This window comes from Hypoxylon trugodes (assembly GCF_022578975.1).
Source record: "Hypoxylon trugodes strain CBS 135444 unplaced genomic scaffold F4822scaffold_1, whole genome shotgun sequence".
In the NCBI taxonomy this organism is placed as follows: Eukaryota; Fungi; Ascomycota; class Sordariomycetes; order Xylariales; family Hypoxylaceae; genus Hypoxylon; species Hypoxylon trugodes.
The window spans coordinates 1,626,143-1,646,869 of record NW_026250016.1 but is presented as its reverse complement, the minus strand read 5'-3'; the positions used below and the strand labels follow the sequence as shown (position 1 = coordinate 1,646,869).

At 47.8% G+C, this 20,727-nt stretch overlaps 5 protein-coding genes across 5 annotated transcripts; 2 read left to right on the top strand and 3 right to left on the bottom strand.

The window, feature by feature from the left end:
- Positions 1 to 737: 737 nt before the first annotated feature.
- On the bottom strand, positions 738 to 5,809 carry F4822DRAFT_17293 (uncharacterized protein). The gene is made up of 7 exons (XM_051453316.1): positions 5,709 to 5,809; positions 3,092 to 5,655; positions 2,665 to 2,752; positions 2,006 to 2,349; positions 1,500 to 1,946; positions 1,254 to 1,443; positions 738 to 1,195 (listed from the first exon to the last, which is right to left on the bottom strand). The coding sequence occupies exons 2-7, from the start codon at positions 5,452 to 5,454 to the stop codon at positions 875 to 877; spliced, it is 3,753 nt and encodes a 1,250-aa protein (XP_051319353.1). The 5' UTR covers positions 5,455 to 5,655; positions 5,709 to 5,809; the 3' UTR covers positions 738 to 874.
- A 944-nt stretch (positions 5,810 to 6,753) lies between these two features.
- Positions 6,754 to 8,949, bottom strand: F4822DRAFT_17266 (Creatinase/aminopeptidase). The gene is made up of 4 exons (XM_051453312.1): positions 8,744 to 8,949; positions 8,382 to 8,567; positions 7,493 to 8,314; positions 6,754 to 7,423 (listed from the first exon to the last, which is right to left on the bottom strand). Exons 1-4 carry the CDS (start codon positions 8,763 to 8,765, stop codon positions 7,203 to 7,205), a joined length of 1,251 nt encoding a protein of 416 aa, XP_051319352.1. The 5' UTR covers positions 8,766 to 8,949; the 3' UTR covers positions 6,754 to 7,202.
- Positions 8,950 to 9,173: 224 nt separating this feature from the next.
- F4822DRAFT_385084 (SNF5-domain-containing protein) lies at positions 9,174 to 12,367 on the top strand. The gene is made up of 2 exons (XM_051456599.1): positions 9,174 to 11,497; positions 11,647 to 12,367. Exons 1-2 carry the CDS (start codon positions 9,623 to 9,625, stop codon positions 11,983 to 11,985), a joined length of 2,214 nt encoding a protein of 737 aa, XP_051319351.1. The 5' UTR covers positions 9,174 to 9,622; the 3' UTR covers positions 11,986 to 12,367.
- A 465-nt stretch (positions 12,368 to 12,832) lies between these two features.
- Positions 12,833 to 14,696, top strand: F4822DRAFT_385081 (mRNA capping enzyme, alpha subunit). The gene is made up of 2 exons (XM_051456598.1): positions 12,833 to 13,322; positions 13,401 to 14,696. Exons 1-2 carry the CDS (start codon positions 13,150 to 13,152, stop codon positions 14,380 to 14,382), a joined length of 1,155 nt encoding a protein of 384 aa, XP_051319350.1. The 5' UTR covers positions 12,833 to 13,149; the 3' UTR covers positions 14,383 to 14,696.
- A 415-nt stretch (positions 14,697 to 15,111) lies between these two features.
- On the bottom strand, positions 15,112 to 19,968 carry F4822DRAFT_17236 (armadillo-type protein). Its single transcript, XM_051453307.1, has 3 exons — positions 19,513 to 19,968; positions 16,005 to 19,445; positions 15,112 to 15,942 (listed from the first exon to the last, which is right to left on the bottom strand). The coding sequence occupies exons 1-3, from the start codon at positions 19,849 to 19,851 to the stop codon at positions 15,199 to 15,201; spliced, it is 4,524 nt and encodes a 1,507-aa protein (XP_051319349.1). The 5' UTR covers positions 19,852 to 19,968; the 3' UTR covers positions 15,112 to 15,198.
- Between the last annotated feature and the right edge of the window lie 759 nt (positions 19,969 to 20,727).

Below are 20,727 nucleotides of genomic sequence, written 5' to 3'. Positions count from 1 at the left end.
TCCCTTTGCAAATACGGACAACAAGACGAATAGAAGTAAAAAAAAAAGCAACAACACGTAGAAAGTCCCTCAGGATGGATATCACAAACGACCATGGTCTTTCTTGCCAGCGTTATTTCCACAACTTGCTGCTTACTTGCTGCTATCCTCGTCTTCCTTGCGTGCCGTATATGCTTCTCTCCTCTGTCTGCCTCCTCTTCTCTGCGTAGAGTACAAATACATCAAGTAGTAAGTCGAATCAATCCATGTCGTAGAAGAAGGGGATGAAAAGAAAAAGGTCCGATCGATCTTCTCCTTGCTTGTTTGTATATCTCAGGAACATGACGTGGCGCACCGTGACCTGTGCCCAGTCCATCCACAGAAACCTCAACTGGGAAAAAAATCAATCCCTTAATAATTCATCCGTTCGATGTCGAAGAATTTGAGAAAAAACCAGTCTCCTTGCAAATTCCCGACTTTTCACATCGAACCGAAAGAATCACAACGAAAAGAAGAAAAAAGGCGGTGGCGGGTCACAATTAATAATAATAGTAGTAATAGTAAGAAGGCCAGGGTGTGGGAAAACAACCGATTGATGCTGCTGCGTAAAAAAATCAAATAGCTACCAATTCCTACAATGCTCGTCTTATAGAGAAGGCCAAACGAGGCTACGATAACCAGGTAGAACCTCTGATGCGAGTCGAGTCCAACAGAAAGATGCAGAATGTACAAGTGTGAGGGAGGCAAAAGCCCAAGTAGAAACGCCCGATATGCTCGAATGGAAAAATGACGGGTTCGGCAAGCAAGGGGTATTATATCGGTCTACGTTGCGGAATCGTTCGTGGTTGCCGACTAATCATCGTCGGCTGTATCTCAGGTGGGTGGGGGGAAATATTTAGTCGATCTGCATCGCAGAATCGTCCATGACCGGCTTGGTGTCGGCATCTTCATCTTTGCCATCCTTAACAATGGCCTTCTCGTTTGCTGATACGGGAGACTTGCGCTTAGTCTCCTTGACTGCCACATTACTTGTGGTATCCTCCTGGTTCTCCTTGCTCTTGTTCTGGAGAAGATCTCGAATACCCTTGGATAGGACTTCGGCTTGCGCAAGCATAGCTTCAAGTGACACCTTGTCAACAGAAGCCAGATTGCCCTTAGCAATATGTTGAGCACTTCCGCTCGCCATCATAGATATGACAGCAGGACTAGCTTCGGACTATATAATTGTTAGCTATTTATTTTTAAGTACAAAGAACGAAAGGAATATGACATACAATCATGGCCTGGTGCAGCATACTCATGCCATCATTGGCACCACCTTGGGCTAGCTGAGCAAGGCTCAAAGCTACCTGCTGCTCTTCCAACGTCGGCACACTAGCTTGAACTGCAGCTGCCGATGTAGACGCAGGAACAGGGTTGGGGTTGCTAACAGGCGCATTGGCACTCGGTCGCTTCTTGCGTAAACTATGTAATATGTTAGCATTCCAAAAAATCCAAATATCCGCATGTGATTGTCTTACTTGGTGATAAAGTCCTGCTTGATACCCTTCTCAGATAATCGGAAGACATGACCAAATCCTCTATATTGCCGCCAGCCTTCGTCATCATCATCACTATCATCGTTGTCGATTTCAATCCATCCGTTGTTCGCAAGTCCTCGGCTGTACACCTGTTCAATGACGGGCGCATCCTTAAGCTTTCGATAACGATGCGCAGGTCCCAATCGCTCGGGAAGGTTCGCAAGAATGTCATCAACATGGCAAGGGCATTTCCAGGTCCGAGGGACAGGTGGAACAGCTAGAGGAGGATCCAGGCATTCGAGATGCCAGTTGAGACCGCAGATAGAGCAAGGAAGAATGGGGCGATTGCCCATGGAACCTCGGTGGCAGTGATGGCACAAGACCGGGCCATTAGCATTTCTAACCTTGAAGAAATCAAAGGGTTCATCGGCAGTCTTCTTGTTGGTCCTAAAAAGCGAATGTATTAGCTGTATGATCGATCATGAAAAAATATGATAAGAACTTACTTGGGCTTCGGAGCAACGGGCTCTTCGTAGTCACCCCGCAAACCCGTTTGAACACCCTCAAAGAGATCCCGTATGTCTTCGGGTAGACGGAACGAGCTAGGATTCTTGCCTTCCAGCGACGTAAGTAGTGCCTTGAAGATAACAGGCTCGTCATCTTCATAAGGGTAAGGAGGGGGAGGAGGGCCGCGTCGAGTCTTGCACTCGTTGCAATACCACTCGTCAACTGACGGCTCCTCCTCTAGAGGCGGATCGATGCACATGTAGTGGAAAGAAAAACGACATCCATCACAACAAACTAACTCGCCATCGCAGCCGCAAGTATAGCAGGAATCGTCGTTATCGTCCTAGAAGATGATCCTGTCAGCACAATCGACACGAACATAACATGGGGTTGGAGATGGATGATGTAAACGCAGGAGAGTTCATGGGCCCAAGCGCAGGGATCTAGAAGGATCCAATCGCCCGCCAGCCGAGCTCGCGTTTGTCCGTGTCCGTATTAGGGCCAAGCCTCCTCCCTTAGCCCACGGATGAGGGGACAAATCCGCACAAGAATATGTCGCGATGCATTTTGCAGTCGAAATATGTTGCAACATTCACCAAAGAGGGGAAGGGGATGGATGTGAATTGGAATTTTGCTTTTTTTTTCTTTGGCTACTCACCTGGTGGTTGGGTCCATTACCCACGGGGCTCGGACGATCACCATGACTACGAGGAATTCCCGCAGCTGTGCTCTTCTTTTTCATCGGCCTGTCATGTAGAAGGTGTGGTCAGCAACGAATATCTCTGCGATAAAAGTGCATCTATGTATATATGTATATATAGCATAGACAGATAGAGATAATGTCATGAATGGGCCTTGCGAATAGAATGGAGAGGTTCTGTGTGGAAGTTTGGTTTGGCCAACGTGAGATCATGTGGTGCCACATCGCCACTTGGCTGGGCCTTGCTCGCTTTGTGACAGCACAGCAGCAATCGGTCGGACCACGCTGTGAATGAGGAAAAAAGAGAAAAAAAAAGATCCCATCACAACGCAACACACAGTAGTGGATAATGAAGAAATGAAAAAGGGTAGTAATAGTGACTTACGAAGTCTTCACACGTAGACCTGCTCGAGTCTTTTTGCTAGAGCGTAAGTTAGATGAGGGTGTCGCAGCTCGTGAGTTTCGCGCGGAGAAGGACGAGTCAATATCGCCTGTCTTGAATGAAAGCGCAGTGGGCGAAATGGATTCATTGAGTTCGTCATGATTTCTTTTCGCCGCCCTGGCAGCTCGCGAACTTAAAGCAGGCGTTCGAGATGCGCGACCCTGCTCTGTCGCAGCCGCGATGGCAGGCGGCGGAGGTGGCACAGCCAGCTCGAAAGGCAATGAATCGTCTTCTCCGAGGTGATCACGAATGTAGCTGTCTTCAGATGACTCCTTAGTAATGCTGGCGGTCTCACACTTCTTAGACTTCTTTTTGTAAGGGAATGAATCGGGAAGTTCTTCTAACACTCCAAATTTGCTAGGATACTTCGGAATGTCAAGGCTGTTAGCCCTAGAAGATTCTTGATGACCGTTTACGACAATAGCGGCGGGCATGCTAGAGTCGCGAGAGGGAGGGAGGGGGGTGTTAATGTTAGAAGTAGGATTAGGAGCAGGAGCAGGTGTACTTTGCGAGAGAGGATGCTTGGGTGATGCACCATTCTTCTTTTTGGCGGCGGCGGGTTTCTTCTCCTGGTCGCTGATTGGCTGGGCTGAGCCTACCGGGATTTGCGCATTATTTGGCTCGGCAGCCATGGGACGCACGACACTTAGGTCGTCATCCACCTGATCCATGAATTCTTCGTAGTCATCCGGAACATCGTCAGGAACTGAAGATAGAGTAGATGAGCTGCTAGCAGATCCGGATCTTGTCTTTCTGCCTCGGATAGACTTGTTCGGAGACTTGTTGGTGTTTGTGAGACCTTTGTGATCTCCCGTTCCATTTGCCTTAGTAGGCGTGTTGGTACTAGCGTCATCATCCTCAATGGCATCCTCATCAAGCTTGATCTTCTTATTAATGTGTCCTTCTTCAAGAAGTTCCTCATCGAGATGATCATCTTCTTGATGATGATGGATTTGTTGCTCATGAAAAGTGCTAAGATCCATTCTGATGAGATCCCCGTAGGGTGCAGGTTTGGGTTTATGAGGAGTCACTCGGGTATCTGTCGAAGGCGGTACAAAATAATCGCAACCTTTGTTCTCCTTCTTACCGTCCTTTTTTTTGTAGTAGACGAGTCGACTGAATTCTTTTTGCGTCTCGATATCTGCGCGTTGGTAGTAAATATCCTCAATCATAGAAACAAAATGCGGGTCTGACGAATTTTCATCGTAAAGTAATCGAAGTGCCCAAGCGGTGGGATAGCGGTAATGAAGAAGTGCTTCATCTACTGCAGCCTCCACGACTTTATCTGCCAATTCTTTATCTGGTTCGTCACGATTTAAAACAGAAGGAGGTGCTTGAAAACCGGGTGGGGTTACCGCGCGGATAGTACTAGGTGCTGTTGTGGTTGTCGTGATATTTGTGGGTGCGGCAGTTGAGTGAATCAGAGGGGTAGAAGTGAAAGGTGTAGTAGCGGAGTTGAAGGATATAGTATTGTTGAAAGATGAAGATGCTGCAGAGTTGAAAGGTGTAGTAATTGTTGTAGTGGAGGTGATTGAAGTAGTAGGGTTGACCGCAGCAGCAGGAGCAGCAGTAGCGGAACTGAGTGGTGTAGAAGAAGAGTTTGCAGCCTGATGATTGCCGACGGGGGTTGTTAAATGAGAAGGAGTGGGAGTGGGAGTAGGGCTAGTACGCGCACTCCGTCTTCTGGATGAATGTCTTCTTGTTGCGTGGTTGCTGGGGCTAATGTTGATAACCCGATGGTTGGAAGGCCGCGATTTTGATTTTTTAGGCACATAATCCTCGTCTGCACCGTCGTCCATAACCGGGATAGGAAGGAGTGGTTGGGACAACGGCGAAAGCGGCGTTGTTTCCACATCTGCGGTTTCTGCCTCTGTCGTGTCCGCTGCTTCTTCCGTTGCCTCCGTCTCTGCCTCGGCTTCTGCATCTACCGCAGCCTCCACTTCCTCCGCTGGTGTTTGCTCCCTTATGCGCGGCACACTTTCCCTCGTCGCGGAATTCGTATAGGGTTTCTTCAACACAATCCTAGTTTTCACCGGCGGGGGCGCCACCGCATCCCCATTCACGGGCGATTTCTTATGCATCATCGACTTCGGCAAAGTACCTAACGGTGCCATATTTTCTACTACGCCTCCTCTTATCAATCCCGCCTCCTGAAAGCTTGCTTTGTTTTGCAACGGAGGCTCGAGCCAGCGCTGCATAAACGTTCTTTGACCTTCCCCGGCAAGTCCCCTATTATGACCGGATGGCGAACTCGAATGCAGCGGGCTGGAGAAGCGCGATCGGATGGGTTTATGGTTGGACGACATGATGCGCGAATTTCCACCAGACCAATTTTTTATTCCTCCTCCTATTCCACTCTTTCGTTTCTTCCTATCCGAATTTTCAAAGGGGGGAGAGGAGGGGGGGGAAGGGGGGCGAGGTTTGAGGGCGAACAACCCCTTTTGCCAGGGAACCTCGCAGGCGCTTCAGTACCGCGCGAAACACCGGATCAATATCAATTATACCAGCTATTAAGAAGTATTAGCATTTATTCGTTTGACATCAGCGTAATGCAACTTACGATTAATTGTGATTGATTTATCGGGCTCGGCGAACTCGTCGCGCTTTTTTGCTGATGGTGTTTTTGTCCTACGCGGTAGGGCGAAGGGAGGGTTTACTGGTTATGGGCTATGCGAGGATTCCAGAGCTCCAAAATTCGGAAGTGGACGGCGTCCGCCCGTAACCTTACCCGTAACAGACCAGGGGGGGGTCACCTAATACCGCTAATACCGCTACAAGGTCGCCTACCAGCCTACTGTTAACCTCCCTAAATTTTGGAAGTTTTAGCGCTTGTATCGATATCGATACGTTACTGTCTTCTTCGCCGATTGGGTAGATATTTTTCTGTATGTATGTACTGTGCTCCTTCCTACTTCCAATTATTTTTTTTTTGACTAATTCCTAATTCTTCTATCCTTACTCGTTCTGATCGGATGAAATAAAGGTAATTATTTTTTGTTGCACGGTATTTTATTTTCAAGTTGCTGAACCCTACCTAGGTATTTGTTATTATGCCCACCATCATTGGTTTAAAAATGATGGTTTCCCCATTCTTATTTTTTTTCTCTCGTCCCTTCCCCTTACTGTACACGCCCCCCTGAAAATTCATCGTACATAGCGCTCTTACCTCCTACTTTTTAAGGAGAACAGACACAGTACAATGAGAAAAAAAAGACTCGGACTTCCTACCTGATTTAAGTAACTAACTCACTCATTAGTCGTCACATAGCCCCTTTTTTTATTAAAAGAGGAAAACCAAAAAACATCGACAGATTTCCACGCTCGTCTGCTCTTTTATTTCTGTTTCCTATCTCCCCACATTACCCTGCTGCATCTACCCTCTTGGCCGTTTTGCAGCTTCAAAGCTCATCACGCCACGTAGGAGCCCGGGATCCTGACTCACACTCCGGTTCTGTAAGTTAGGTAGTGTATCTAGGCGAGAGACACGCCGTGTCTTTTTAATCCCGAACCCACAAACCTGCATCATTAAATCCGCCCCCTAGAACGCCATATCGTCACCGTAGATTTTTTTTCGCTTATAATACTCGTAATATCACAATAGCGCCTATCAAGCCACCGGTCCAGCGGTCAAGGAGTAAGAGATAAGTCACCATAAGATTTCACTCAAATATGTCCAGCTTCATTTCCTAGACGTAATTCAGTCGACATCCGTAATAATCTCTCAGCTTAATAGCTGTTCTCCTTTTTTATTATTTGTTCCTTTTTTTCTTTCCTCTATGGGAACTAATAACACACCTAAGTAAAGTATTTCCCCTCAGCTGCGCAAGGCCCACTGTGCGCTTTTCGGCGTTTGGCTTATTTTGGTGTGACTCGGAGCAACGGTACGTCAGAATGACGCCGAACCTTGCAGGTACATAAAAGCCACAGCGGCTGACGATGAACGCAAGAGCACGGGGCTCACGCCACTGGTTTTATACCATGTAAAAACCAAGGCAATGCTGAATTTCAGTGTGTCTGCCCATCAAGTGCATCTGAGCTGTTGCAGATCATAACTTTACTCGTCGTCACTTTCCTCTGCATCATCGTCTCCCCCTCCGGCGGGCTTCTTGGCGGGCTTCTTCTTCTTCTTGTTCTTACTCTTGCCCTTATTCTTACTAAGTGGTTGTTCCAATATCTTGAGAATTTCCTCGTCGGTTACCTTCTTATCCGACTGGACCTTGCTCAGGTCTAGCGCCGGTGGTGCTCCCAATTTCGAGATACCATTCTTTGTAATCGCTATTTTACGTGTTAGCATAAGGTGAGTAGTGGGAAAAAAAGGGGGCTGGGCTATTTTTATAATCGTACCGAGGGTAGTTAATAGTCTGGCTACCGGAGCACCTTCCTTATCACCAACTAATTCGTACTGTCGTAACACGCCTTGACGAACACCTTCATACACGCCAACCTTGTATTTAGTATCACCACCTTCCTCTTCGAGCTGTCTCAGACTGAAAGGGAAATGGCTAAACTTGGTTTGGATAGTAGATAGTGTCTTGCGCGCCGTCTGTGACTTCAGAATGTAGGTATTGTTCGTTCGGCGGAGAAGAGTAGCTCGTTGATCGATAGCTTTGTCCTTGCCGGAACCCAAGCTCATACCCACTTCTACACCCCATACTTCGCCGACCTCAGGCGTACCATCTCCCTTGGTACCTTCTGCGGGGGCAATGACAATCTTCTTCTTGCCCTCGATCTCATTGCGGTCAAAAAGCCATGAGGTTGTGCTCTCCACTATGTTAACCTCATAAGTTTTTGCAACCTTCTCCAAAAGAGAGGTGATCTTAGACTGAGTTGGGGGCTTGACTGCAGCTGCCTTCGCTTTCTCCTCATCACTTCCACTTGCTAACAATCCAGGAGGGACCATAAGTCGTAGAAGAAGCTCGTTGGCATAGTGTGTAGCGAGTAGTAAGTCGGCGGTGCGGCCGGTAATGGCATCTTGCGCCTGGTCCTTAGACGGAACGACGACGGTATCGCAAACAATGGAACCAAATCCATCAACTTGCGCTCCAAGCTGAATCTTCACGAGCTCACCGGGCTGAAGTTCGATGTTCGCCTCGGCGCTATCGGATGTTAATGGAGTATATGGTGTTATGTAAGAAGATGGCGATACAGTCGTGGGGTGAGCGAAACCTGCACATAACCAAGGTAAGCAAACATGTCAATCGCATCGAAAGTGATCATTGTGTTTCGCACTCACCCTTTAGCTTGGTTCCGCGGTAAACCTTAGTCGTCTCCTCCTCAATGAGCTTGTCTCCCTGCTGGCAGATAGAAACAATCTTCTCACCAGCGATGCATAGCTTGGTAACGGCAGCAAGGACCTTCTCCGATATGGTAGCGGCGACCCTATACTTGGTAAGGGTATCCGGGTTGGCCAGGGAGTAGTCTATGAGTTATACATGTCAGTTACCAATCAACTTTATCGAGTCTCGTGAGGTTAGAGGAAGGGCGAGGGCGGGAGGAAGCTAGGTCGAGCGACGGGCAGAGCCAATAGCGGGGTAGTTTACAGCCAGCTCTGGCCGAGGCGATCTAAGGGGAAAATATAGAAATAAATAAACGAACCAATTTCCTTCTCGTCAGACATGTTGACTGTTTGTTATACCGTACTGCTTGATACTGTCCCGAATGATTGAATTGAGTTGACCTTGGACGTATGAACTTCGAAGGTGGGTTGAAAACTCGGAGCAGGAAGTGGGATCAAGGTAGAGAGGTAGAGGTAGATAATTTGGTATTTTCGTCAAGCTGCGGGGCTTTGTGCGAAGCAAGCGGGAGAGGGGCAGCAATCGACTGGTGACGTTCTTCGCCTTAATTACAGTTCAGGGCTGCAGATCCGTGTATTTTCTGTTAGCACTGTATGATATTATGCTTGACAAAGAGTATATGAAAGTAATGAAAGTGAGTAATTAAGCTTATACAGACATTTGCACTAAACATAGTCACTAGTCATTAAACGATAGCTTATGCTACAAACGCACGGACGTCGGTTTAACCATCTCGGGCAAGGTACTTAGAATTTGCCTGAGATGCGCGCGAAAATCCAAGTCTCTTCAACTTATTCGGTCGCGGTTCGTCGCGTGTCCAGCCTTCCTTCTTCTCCGTTGCGGTTTCCTGTCTTTCTATCAGCTACGAGCCACGGGTACGAACGTTTCTGCCCCTAAAAAAAAAGTTGAGCGCTTAATTCGATAATCCATCGCGACGACACCACAACAACATCACCACCATCGCGCCATACTATTGATTCGTTCGCCAACCACCTATCCTATTTGCGGGTCGTTGTGCACTAGCGGCGCCAATTCGCAATTTGATTTATAACATACAAATTTGGAACGAATCGATACGATACGACAGGACGATTGGCGAACCGAAAGTGTTTTTCCCTCTACCCCCATCATTGTCAAGTCAAGTGGGATCCCTCACTCCATGTGAGGCTTCAACTTAATTATGGCAACTCAACAAGATGCAGAACCAGCTCCATCGAGCGCCACCCCTGCCGGCGCAGCCTCTACCACCTCAAAATCTGATCATTCGGCAACATCAACACCTAAGAACAAACCCGATGCGCCGGACGATGCAAACTCCAACGACCACCCGGGTCGCGACAAAGATGCATTCAAACAAGTTCTGATTGCACAGGCCATCGCTCGAGACCACATACATTCCGCTGCTATGGTTAGCGATAAAGACCGGCAAAATGAGCACAACAAATACCAGTTCAAGTTGATCAACGATTATAAGCTCTTGCGTAATGACTACCGGATGATATTCACGCCTAGTAGACTTTATGGTGAAGGATATGCTGGCTACGGTAACGGGCGAACGGAAATTGGTCCACAAGCGCGGTTAACGTATCCTGGTTTTAAACCGAGGCCTGGTAAACGACAAGCACCGACTCTGAAATGGAAGCGGAAGGATATGAAGCAGCAGGCAGAGCAGCATGAAGAATTGGTTCCTGTTCGGTTAGATGTGGATTGGGACAAAATCAAGCTGCGCGACACCTTTACGTGGAATCTTCACGAGAGAATTGTCGGCGCTGAGCTGTTCGCTGCGCATTTGGTAGAGGATATGGGACTCAAGGCCCCCGCCGCTCAACCCGTTTTCGACCAAGTCATCCAGCAGATGCACGAGCAACTCGCCGATTTTTACCCTTTCGTATTCTCCGACGAGGATGCCTTAGATCCGGAACTTCCCTATTCGGCATGGAAAAACGACGAGATGCGAATATTGGTCAAGTTAAATATTACCATCGGACAGCATACACTAGTGGATCAGTTTGAATGGGAGATCAACAATCCCCTTAACTCTCCCGAAGAGTTTGCTGCAAGTATGGCAAAGGACCTCGCGCTTTCTGGGGAGTTCACGACGGCCATTGCTCACTGCATCCGGGAGCAGACGCAATTATTTACCCGAAGCTTGTACAGCATCGGACATCCGTTTGATGGCAGACCAATCGAGGATCCAGATCTGGTCATGGCCTTTCTCCCGTCACCTCTACCTACAGTATTCCGACCACAACAGCAAGCGAAGGAATATGCGCCATATCTATACGAGCTTAGCGAGGCGGATCTGGAGAGAAATGAAATGGTATTCTCCCGAGAGCAGAGAAGACAGAAGAGATCCATAAATAGACGGGGTGGCCCGTCCTTGCCTGATCTTAAGGAGAGGCAACGGACTATTCGCACCCTTGTCGTATCATCCACATTACCTGGCGCGGCAGAAAACGTGGAAGATAGTAGACTCTATAAGAGAGTCGCAGGAGCGCCGGGCACAGGCCGAAGAAGAGGACCAGGCGCACGGGATGGTGACATCTCTGAGTCTGAATCGAGTGATGATTCAGGTCCCGATTCGCCCGCAGCTTCACAGCTGACCGGTACGGCTCGAACAAGAGGCATGAGAGGTGCTGCGACCGCCGCGCAACAGCGAATGGCGAACCTCGGCCGCTCTGAAACTCCCGAGGCCACGATACATCATCATGAAACCCGGACATCTAGAAGATTTGGACGCGAACTAACTAGGGAAGATACCGAAGAACCTCATCAACTCCATGTAACTTTACGGGTTTCGAACAGAGAAAAGCTACGGAAAATCCTATTACGTGATTCTAGATTGAAGCAAGGTACACCAGGCAGATCACAGACACCTCAAACTCACGCCCGTGGCCATAGCGCCTCTGCTTCGAATAGCATGCCACCTCCTTCTACACCGAACGCCACGACATTAGCAATCCCAGCGACAACACCTAATAGCAGTATACCCCCAGGACAGATCGGTCGAGTCGAAGCCCCAGCGCCGATCCCCGGGGCTGCTCCTCCAGTTCCCGTAAGACATTTTCCCCACCCATCCCAACATCCCAACCCCTCTATTTTTAAATTCTCCAGCAGTCGTTATGATCTCTAGTCAATGATCAAAGACTGCCAGAGCTTGATACCCCTTTAGCGATCCAGCACATACTCACATACCTCTAACAGCCACCTCCCCCTACATGGCTCGTCGCGGCCCTTGATAAATTCAAGCAGGAACCGGCATATGCGAAGGATAGGTTTGAAGGAGTCATGCGATATAGCGCCGTCGACTCCAATACAGGCGCACCGGTTCCATTACCACAGCAAGGCGAGCAGGGCCCACCGAATCTACGATATTACTTCCTCCCGCGAATCCGGTGTCTCGATTGTCCGGGTAAGCTATACACACCAGGACCCGATATCACCGCATCCAATTTCGAGGTTCACCTGAAAAACAAGGTCCACAAGGAGAAAGTCGAACTCCGAATAGCGGCGGAAAGTGGCAAACCGAGCGGGGCCGCGTAATCTTCTCGAGTAACACAGGATTTAGCTACATGGATTCCCTTCGACGGCGAAAAAACGGAGCGGAAGATATCACCAGGACTGCGAGACGTAAAGACATGGCGGGTAACGGAGTTATGTGTTCAAAGGTTTTTTCTATGGTTTTTATCGATCTGAGGAACGATCCGATCTAACCTAGATGTTGGGCAACGTCTCGACCAAATTATTTATTTCTTCTATTTTTTGGTCGGTGGGCGCGGGGAGTTTGTTAAATATGTGTGCCAGCTACTAAAGGGAAGCGCGGAGTTTGTACCAATATCAACACCGTATAATAAGCCTTCTCTATCTACATAGAGAACCCCCATATTCTGAAAGTCTAACAATTGATCCTATTTAAGACATTTACTATATAATGGCTCACATTTTGAAGCTCTATCTAATTTTCGCGAGATGTAGCTGAAAGACGGGATTGAAGGTCGGTCCAATCTTAGCGGAAAGCATAGTACCTAGATACCTAAGTACATATGTAGCGTTGAGGTTCACTTAGTCACCTGGTTTTCTGAAGAGCTGTTTTCCTTAATTCATTTTTATGCGATTACTCGTGACCCCCATTGAGGATTCAAAAATACGTGCTTCATATATATCTATTGCAATTATACTTCAATCGTGAGAAGTCGCGAGCTTTAATTGTTAAATTGTCTACAGTAGTCGTGAAGCTTAGGAGCTACCCCAATTACAGAAGGGTAGTAGTCCCTTGCACATGCATGGCTACAGTGGGTTTAGCGGGTCTTTAGCGATGGATCCTGCAGGGACTAGGGCGCCGATAAAGTCGATAAGGTTCACGGCGGCGGAAACAACATTTGTATTTTGGCAGCCTCGTGCCTGCCTATGATGGGAATAAACTCATAAATAACGTCAATGCGTGCCTTCAATATTAGATCTAACTTTGGGATGGACTTGTTATCGGACGTGACTTCCTATAAATATGATTTCTTAATGCGATGAAGCTCACCCGCCCCTTTATTTCGCCTCCACCTTGTCCTTTCACCATTTCTGTTTTCAGTTAATTCTTCCACCTCACCGTGTCGCATCGCATCGCCGATTAAAATATAATTCTCGACAACCCTATTCTTACCACTGTCGCGTCTTCTCGAGAATACATATGTACTAGAAGATAAATAAGTCAACATGAATATACCTATACGCGCTATCGACGAGCCCGGCATTCGGGCCCCTCCTGATGTAGTCCAAGGACTACGCCAAGAAGTCGCCCATATACTTCACCGAACCTCGAGCGCATTCCCCGGTGCGCAACCCGTCAGTTTCACGCGCAAGCACCTTGATGAGTTACTACAAGTAGAGTAAGTGGGCGGATTCTATCTCGTATCAACATATTACCTATTACGAAACTAGCTGCTAACCGCTGCTTTGCGCTATAGCTACTACGTCTGCGAGAAGTCCGATGGCATTCGCTACCTACTCTATCTAGCCGCCGACGAGAACGGCCAAGAGGTTCACTACCTGATCGATCGTAAGAACGAATATTGGTATATCCAAGCAGGCTCCCTCCATTTCCCCCTACCCGGCAACCACCAAGCCTTCCACCGCGGCACAATACTAGATGGAGAGTTAGTGGTAGACAGGCTACCCGACGGGCGCCAAGAGCCCCGATACCTAGTTTTCGATTGCCTCGCGATGGACGGTCAATCACTGATGTCGCGAGAGCTATCCAAGCGACTAGGATATTTCCAAGAGCAGGTCTTCAAGCCATACAAGAAGCTACTAGACGACTTCCCCGAGGAGCGCCAATACCAGCCTTTCTTCATCGACCTCAAGGCTATGCAAATGGCTTACGGTATCCGTATGATCTTCGAGGACGTTATTAAAAACCTGAAACACGAAAATGACGGACTCATTTTCACGGCTCTCCATAGCGAGTACAAACCCGGCACCGACCCCCATATCCTGAAGTGGAAGGACGCCGACGAGAACACAGTGGACTTCATGTGGCGCCTGAAGTTTCCGCTAGTGGAACCCGACGAACAAGAGCGCGCCGAAGGCATCACAGAGCCGTTTATCGACTACGACAGCACACCCCCCGTCGAGCTCCTCGCCAACTACGGCAGTAACAGCTACCGCTACTTCGATAACCTACATCTCGAAGACGACGAGTGGGAGATATTAAAGACCTTAGGTGAAGCTCTCGACGAGCGTATCGTGGAAGTGTATATGGATAGCCAGAAGCGTTGGCGGTTTTACCGATTCCGCGACGACAAAACCGATGGTAACCACATATCCGTCGTGAACAGTGTGATTCAGAGTATAAAGGACGCGGTTACTCGCGAGGAGTTGCTTAATCATAGTAAGCACGTAAGAGATAATTGGAAGGCACGCGAGGCCCGTGATAAGGCCCGGAAGTGATATTGAGCGGAGGATATTCGTCATGACCAAATAGATGGCCATGGGGTGATATGATAACAATTAAGAGCAGGATCACTCATCCAAAAGGCCGTCGGAAATCGGCGGGTTCCCACCAGGAAATTTATGGGTTCATGGCGTTTGTGTAGAATTGAAAAAAGGGAGGGAACTGAATACCATCGGCTTTCCATAAGGTAGATTCTTTCGATACCTCTTCCTTTTTCATTAGAGTTAAATTTGTTTTAAGCTACCTTGGCTTTTGCCTGCTATATACGCAGGATAATCAAATCTACTAATTTATACGTATTCAGCTTTAATGCGTGAATAGATGACTAGTAAATCGTGATATAATACCTAGGTAGCGAATCTATCTAAACCTGATTCTTCCCTAATATATACTACTCGAAATTACCATCTGGTTTATCCCATTTTCTACGTAGCTTTATAAAAAAAACTATTCACCACGGAAATTTCATGAAGTAGATAAGAGTATTTGTAATTCTCTCCATAAGACGACCAAGGGTATAAAAAGAACTATAGGTTTACCTAAAGTAACAAATGGTGAAGTTAATAAAAAGAGCCAAAACGACCACCAAATACCACTGCGTTCCCCTTGCCCAACCATCATCGCCTTGCTCATTATCATAGGTCTTTTTTTTCGTCCTGCCTCTGCTATGATTGTTTGCCTTCCATAGTTGAAGGGTGTTCAATAAAATAATTCCACGTTCAAATATCCTAACCTGGCATCCTTTACGCCATCATACCTAACGCAAAATCGTGCTAAGTTGCCCAAGCCTGGCCCAATCTAGACCCGCTGCTTCATGCATCCTCCTCCTCTTTATCTTGGGTTACCGCTCGCCTAGACCTAGTAGAACGGGTACTAGCAGCTCTTGTCGGTTTTGGAGTAGGCCTTGCTTTTGCCTTGCCTGCAGCGGCGGACGACTTTCCTTTAGCGGCGCTGGCTTTAACAGCAGGTCTCGAGACTAAGGTTTTCGTCTTAGCAGCAGGTGGGGAACTGGCTGTACGAGTTCTTCGCCCGTTCGACTTCGGTGCCGGTGATGGAGGTGCAACCTCTTCTTCATTCTCCTCGTTCTCCTCGATATCACTAAGCTCACTCTCCTCGGCTGCTTTTTCGGGAACTTCCGCTTTGTCCTCTTCAACGTCGTCTTCCTCGTTTGCAGACGGAGGTTGTTCCTCAACTTCGGAGAGATCTGATGTCTCTGGGTCGTCCTCTTGCATACGATTACCCCTGTTATCGTAGTAATCCCACTCTGCTACACCTTCCAACATGTCCTCATCATCCTCCGAAGAGTCTCGCTCGATGTAGGACGAGTTCTTCTTAGAACGACCGCTACGCCTGCGATCTGCGGAGTCTCCGGGAGGTGATGATGAGGTAGCAGCTTTCTTGGCTCTTGACGAAATCTTCGAAGTTTTGACTGCTGGCTTCTTTGAGGTCTTTGCAGCCTTCGGCGTTGCTTTCGCTTTGGTGGGCTTGGGCACAGTCGTTCTGACTTTCTTCGAGGCAGGTTGCCCTTCGCCTCGTTCTTCTACATTCCGGCGCTTCTAGAAACCAATCATGTTAGTTCAAAATATTAATAAGGGCGATGCAATATTATGTAACTTACCTTTTTCTTATCCACCGACCTCAACAGCTCATCAAGCTTCTCATCAAGTCCCTCTGGAAGAAATTGCTTTTCTGCGATTTCTTGCGCCACATCATGACTAGGAAGTGCCGTGTACAAGCCCATAGGTAAGCCAACCTTGCCAGAATACGCCTGGAAGATCCAATTTTTCTTTTCTTGCCACCTTCTGAGAATATTTTGGGCCAAATCACTAACCACGTAGAGCCTTTCACTCTCCTCAGGGTTGATACCATCCTTGGTCTGTTTTACGCGTTCGGCGTATTTATATATCATACCAAAGTTAGCCTCCGTGGCGACGTTGCTAACGTAGTAGAGGAGGTATCTTGCATGGTCAATTAAATCATCCGCTGAGGTCCCATAATCTGGGTGGTGCGCCAATAAGGAAATTAATCTGCCCATTGTCGATTCCATAACGCTGTGCTTAGCATCTCGGTAGAATCGAGCGCGTGACCGTATCCATGTTTCGATCTGGTTCTTGAGATTGGTGTCAGGTTCAAATGCTGTTAGGAAGATCATGGTGTAGAATCTAGGTCGTAACTTATTTTGCACCAGATATTTCTGAAGCTTCTCGATAAATAGCCGACGAACCATGGCGCTCGGATCTTGTGTTAGGAAGGCAAGTTGATTGAAGTCGGCATGTGAGAAGATCTCCTCAAAGTGTTTCGAAGTACACAACTTCAGGAAGAGCTGTCCAGCGAGCAATCGCAAGCGAGCTTGGTGGTGCTTCGGCGTATCCGCTACCTTGCATATTTCGCCAGAGTGCTTCAGGAGACTTCGTAGGAGTTTGAAAACTGGCTTCGCCAATTCCTTTGCCTCTTCCACATCTTGAGTGCCCCGAAGACGATTTATCACCAGCTTAAGAGCCCAGCATTTGATTTGACATTCCTCGTCAAGTTCAGAATCATCAACCCACTCAGGATCCGTCTCTTTGGCGGGTGTACGGACTTTAAGGAGTACATCCTCCAACGCCGTATCGACAATTTGATCGTTGGCATCGGCTGTCACTTTAGATGTCAAAAGCTCTAGTTGACTAACGGCGGCAAGTTTGGTGAGAAAATGAGGGGAATCGTAACTCCAATTTTTCATCGTCCTCTGCAACAGGTCTGTAGCCGAGACCAAGCTCTTGTCATCTTTCCTAGCCATTATGACATTGACCGCGTACTTGGCCGCTTTGGCTGGTTTTCCATACAAGGCGTAACTCATTAGTGCTTGGATAAATTTCCTGTCATCCGGAAGTTCCTTGGGGTACTTCTTGGAATATGAGGAACAAGCCTTCAGAGTTTCGACCATTACAGCCTCGTTCGCCTTGTCAGTACTTGGCGCACCATCTACCAAATCTTTACAAAGCTGCCCAACGTGAGTTTTGAATAGATCGGGGTTGGTTTGGGAGATCTCGGTGGTGATCTCCTGGGCCGCAAGTCCCAGTCCATCCTTGTCGCTCTTTGAACAATCCATATAAGCCGAGAGGTGACTTTTATTTAAAATAATATACGCCGAGCGGTATATTAGAGGTAAAAGTGTATCCAACATGTGAGGCTTAGGCGACCCTTGGACCCTTTTAACAAATTCTTTGACAGCTCGGTGCATTGTCTTAAAGTCACTCTCCGCAGATACGACAAACTTAATAAGTTGATAGCAGCGGCGATCATGCCAATTGGCAAAGTTGTGTAGATCTGCTTCAACCTTGATCTGGTCGGGGAGGAATTGGCACATGTATTGGATCGTCTTTTTCAAGTTCTGGTTGATCGTGTCCGCATTACCCTCGGGGTTACCTCCGTTGAATAGGTCACATTGGCGTACTAAGTTTTCTAGTAATCTAGAAAACTGTGGCTGTCGCGCCAATAATGCATTAAATGCCTTCTTTGCAGTCGCATCCAGATCTTTAACGAGCAGAAGGATTCGTTCAGCGCGGATCCTATCCTGATCGTAGCCTGTATCGACGGCCGACTGAGATTGCGAATTGCCATTCGAGGGCTTGGATCCCTTAGTCTTGGGTGGGGGAGGAAAGGTAAGGGGGACGAGGCATTCGAAGATCACACGCTCTAGCAATACGTTGAGCTCTAGATCGTTTGCGTAGAACGTATTAAAGATTCGAGTCGGGATGCCGGATAATGCCGAAACTACCGATTCTTGCCCAGCAGCCAGTTCACCGCTGCCTACAGCCCAAAGCTTCCCCAGAAGAGCCATAGCCTCGACGCGGATGGATGGTCTTTTATCTCGACAACGATCGGCGAGTGTAAACAAGACCGACCCTTCCTTATTCGCACCTCCAATAGCGGCTAATTTTGTGATAATATCACGAAAGCTGAAAGTTTCAATAGCTTTCACAGCAGCCAATCTAACTTTCTCATCATTGTCATTCAATTTGTCGCGTAGACCATTCACAAATAATGACTCGTCTTCCCGACTAAGCCCAATACCACCCGCAAAGGTCGAGACAATGTAACCGGCTGCCGTTGTCCATGCTGCCCGAATAAGGAGTGACTTATCGTTTTTCCTGCTGACAAAATTGTGGAATGCTTGGGAATGCGTTTGTGCGAAGGATAAGGGTGAAATGGGCGTAGTGAGGATGCTCGTTGCTGGATGATCCGGAATTTCATCGTTCAACTTTAGGGGGGGATACGCCGCTGGGTCGAGTTCTGGGAGCGGAGGTGGTCCGGCAGCACCAACACCAGATATCATATCCCCCAATGTCTCAGTTGCCAACAAACGCAATTGAATGTTATCGGCGGAAAGTTCGGCGTCGACTTGCGGTATCACATTTGGCAAGACAGTGGGTGCTGCCCGCCAAAGTTCGCGTAAGAGTTGGTGTGCTTTTCGCAACTCCCTAAAATCCGACTCGGAAGGACCCCCATTACCCTCATCATCGTCTGAGCCATCGTCATCCTTATGGCCGTTCCCATGTCCAGCGTTTCCGGAGACATCCATGATCACCTCACTGAAATACTGGCCCACGTAACGTGCCATTTTCTCGGGGCACGAATTGCACACAGTCTTTGCCATCACATACGCCTCTGGCTCTTCCTTTGGCAAAAGCGTCGTCTGCTTTCCGTTGGCGTCTGCCTTTTCCTTGTGTCCTCCTGGTGGGGCAGCTCTTAGGAATTGAGCCATTATGACATCTAGCACAGCCGGGGAAAGAGAGGGACTTTCTTCGACCAACGTGACCAGAATATCCGTCATATGGAACTCCACATCCTTCGCCACTTGCTCTCCCGATGCCGCCTTCGAAGAACGCGAGATTCCATCGAAAAATGACGAGAATAGGTGAAGTAAAAGTTCCTCCGCATTCGTGACATCGTTAATTAAAAGGATACTTTTGACTTCGGCGAGTGATGTTAAGACGTATTTGTGTTGAGTATTATATGCGTTACTCGGATCCCAAAGTGCGGGGAGAATCGTCTTTACAAAGAGAGTGAAGATTTCCTAAAGTGAAGATTGAATTGTCAGAATCAATGCAATTACAATGATCGAGATAGCATCTCAGACGAACCTTCAATTGCTTTGGAGTAAAAGGTGCCTCGGGAGCGCATAATTTTAGTATGTCTACTAAACATGCCGCGGCATAGGCCTTTACTCCCGCTTCCCTATGAGCAAGCAGATTGGGAGAAGCCAACTCTTTCGCGACATGGGTCAACGATTCCTTTTCAATTGTTTCTTGGTCTAGATCGACCAATTCCTTCGAAAGCTTCTCGAGGCGTCGTAAAAGCTCGCCAGTCGCAATTGGCCTTCCTGCGCGCCATGATAAAGGCTCGTCAAATTGAAGGCTCACAACTTCTTCCTCCATCTCTTGATCTTCCTCCTCCGGGGCCTCGTCCCTGCGACGCGCCATACCGAAGTCGTCGGTGCTTATCGCTCTATATTATTTGTAGATGCTTCGCTGATACAAGTGAGAAATATTTTGTTGTTGTGTCGTTTGAGGTGTATGGCTTCGATTCGTCGGAAGCGGGGCGGATTGGCGAGTTCGTGACAATGGACTCAGGCGCGCGTCAAGAGAAAGTGTAAAAAATCGATAAAATTAAAGGTTTGAGGCAGCCGATTAAAAGTTAACCCGCCCAAACGAATAATTAAATGAAGGTGAGGGAAAGAAGGTGGGACAAATGAGTGCCGGAAGGACTTGACGATAAAATGGTCTTTTCTCGGGGCAGGTGTTACGCGACTGGCTTTACTACAGGGTCAATCAATCAATCAATTTCATAAGCGTCGCGTGTACTAATACAGTACCCAGGTGGATACCTAGATACCTTCTTTTTTTTATTTTCAACGCGCTTCACACTAGGGTGATTTTAGTAAAACAATCGGTAGTGTGGGGCTAAAACAGTACAGAGAAAGGACGAACTAGCGAGGTACCTACCCTAGCTATCCAAACAGAGAAGCTTGGACCAATAGATTTCGGTGTGATATCTCCGCACGGAGCAGTTAGATACCTAGGTACCTGCACCTCTCCGTCAATGCTTCGGAGGTACATTATGCTACAACCAGTCGTACCCGCTGTCGATTTGTACCCCTTTTCGTACCTGAGGCTCTATCGATCCTTGAACCTCACTTCACCATCTTCGACAACACCGTCCACTAATTACAATTGAACGCCTACTCTTCCAGCAAAATACTACACGTATAATGATCGCCCACGCCCTATATCCCGTAGGCTCTTTGAAATAGTACACCTTATTGTTTTTTTACAGGCGTAGTTGTTAGGGGAAACTGC

Bases quoted from the DNA above. Each gene is read 5' to 3' on its own strand.
- F4822DRAFT_17236 (XM_051453307.1), bottom strand. From the start codon at position 19,851: ATGGCGCGTCGCAGGGACGAGGCCCCGGAGGAGGAAGATCAAGAGATG. The intron at 19,446-19,512 runs GTTCGTCTGAGA...TCTTCACTTTAG, and splicing joins TTACTCCAAAGCAATTGAAG to GAAATCTTCACTCTCTTTGT. The intron at 15,943-16,004 runs GTAAGTTACATA...ATTGGTTTCTAG, and splicing joins GGTCGGTGGATAAGAAAAAG to AAGCGCCGGAATGTAGAAGA.
- F4822DRAFT_385081 (XM_051456598.1), top strand. From the start codon at position 13,150: ATGAATATACCTATACGCGCTATCGACGAGCCCGGCATTCGGGCCCCT. The intron at 13,323-13,400 runs GTAAGTGGGCGG...TTTGCGCTATAG, and splicing joins GATGAGTTACTACAAGTAGA to CTACTACGTCTGCGAGAAGT.
- F4822DRAFT_385084 (XM_051456599.1), top strand. From the start codon at position 9,623: ATGGCAACTCAACAAGATGCAGAACCAGCTCCATCGAGCGCCACCCCT. The intron at 11,498-11,646 runs GTAAGACATTTT...TACCTCTAACAG, and splicing joins GGGCTGCTCCTCCAGTTCCC to CCACCTCCCCCTACATGGCT.
- F4822DRAFT_17266 (XM_051453312.1), bottom strand. From the start codon at position 8,765: ATGTCTGACGAGAAGGAAATTG. The intron at 8,568-8,743 runs GTTCGTTTATTT...TATAACTCATAG, and splicing joins GTCTGACGAGAAGGAAATTG to ACTACTCCCTGGCCAACCCG. The intron at 7,424-7,492 runs GTACGATTATAA...CACGTAAAATAG, and splicing joins CAGACTATTAACTACCCTCG to CGATTACAAAGAATGGTATC.
- F4822DRAFT_17293 (XM_051453316.1), bottom strand. From the start codon at position 5,454: ATGTCGTCCAACCATAAACCCATCCGATCGCGCTTCTCCAGCCCGCTG. The intron at 2,753-3,091 runs GTAAGTCACTAT...TCTACATGACAG, and splicing joins GGTCTACGTGTGAAGACTTC to GCCGATGAAAAAGAAGAGCA. The intron at 1,947-2,005 runs GTAAGTTCTTAT...TTCGCTTTTTAG, and splicing joins CCCGTTGCTCCGAAGCCCAA to GACCAACAAGAAGACTGCCG.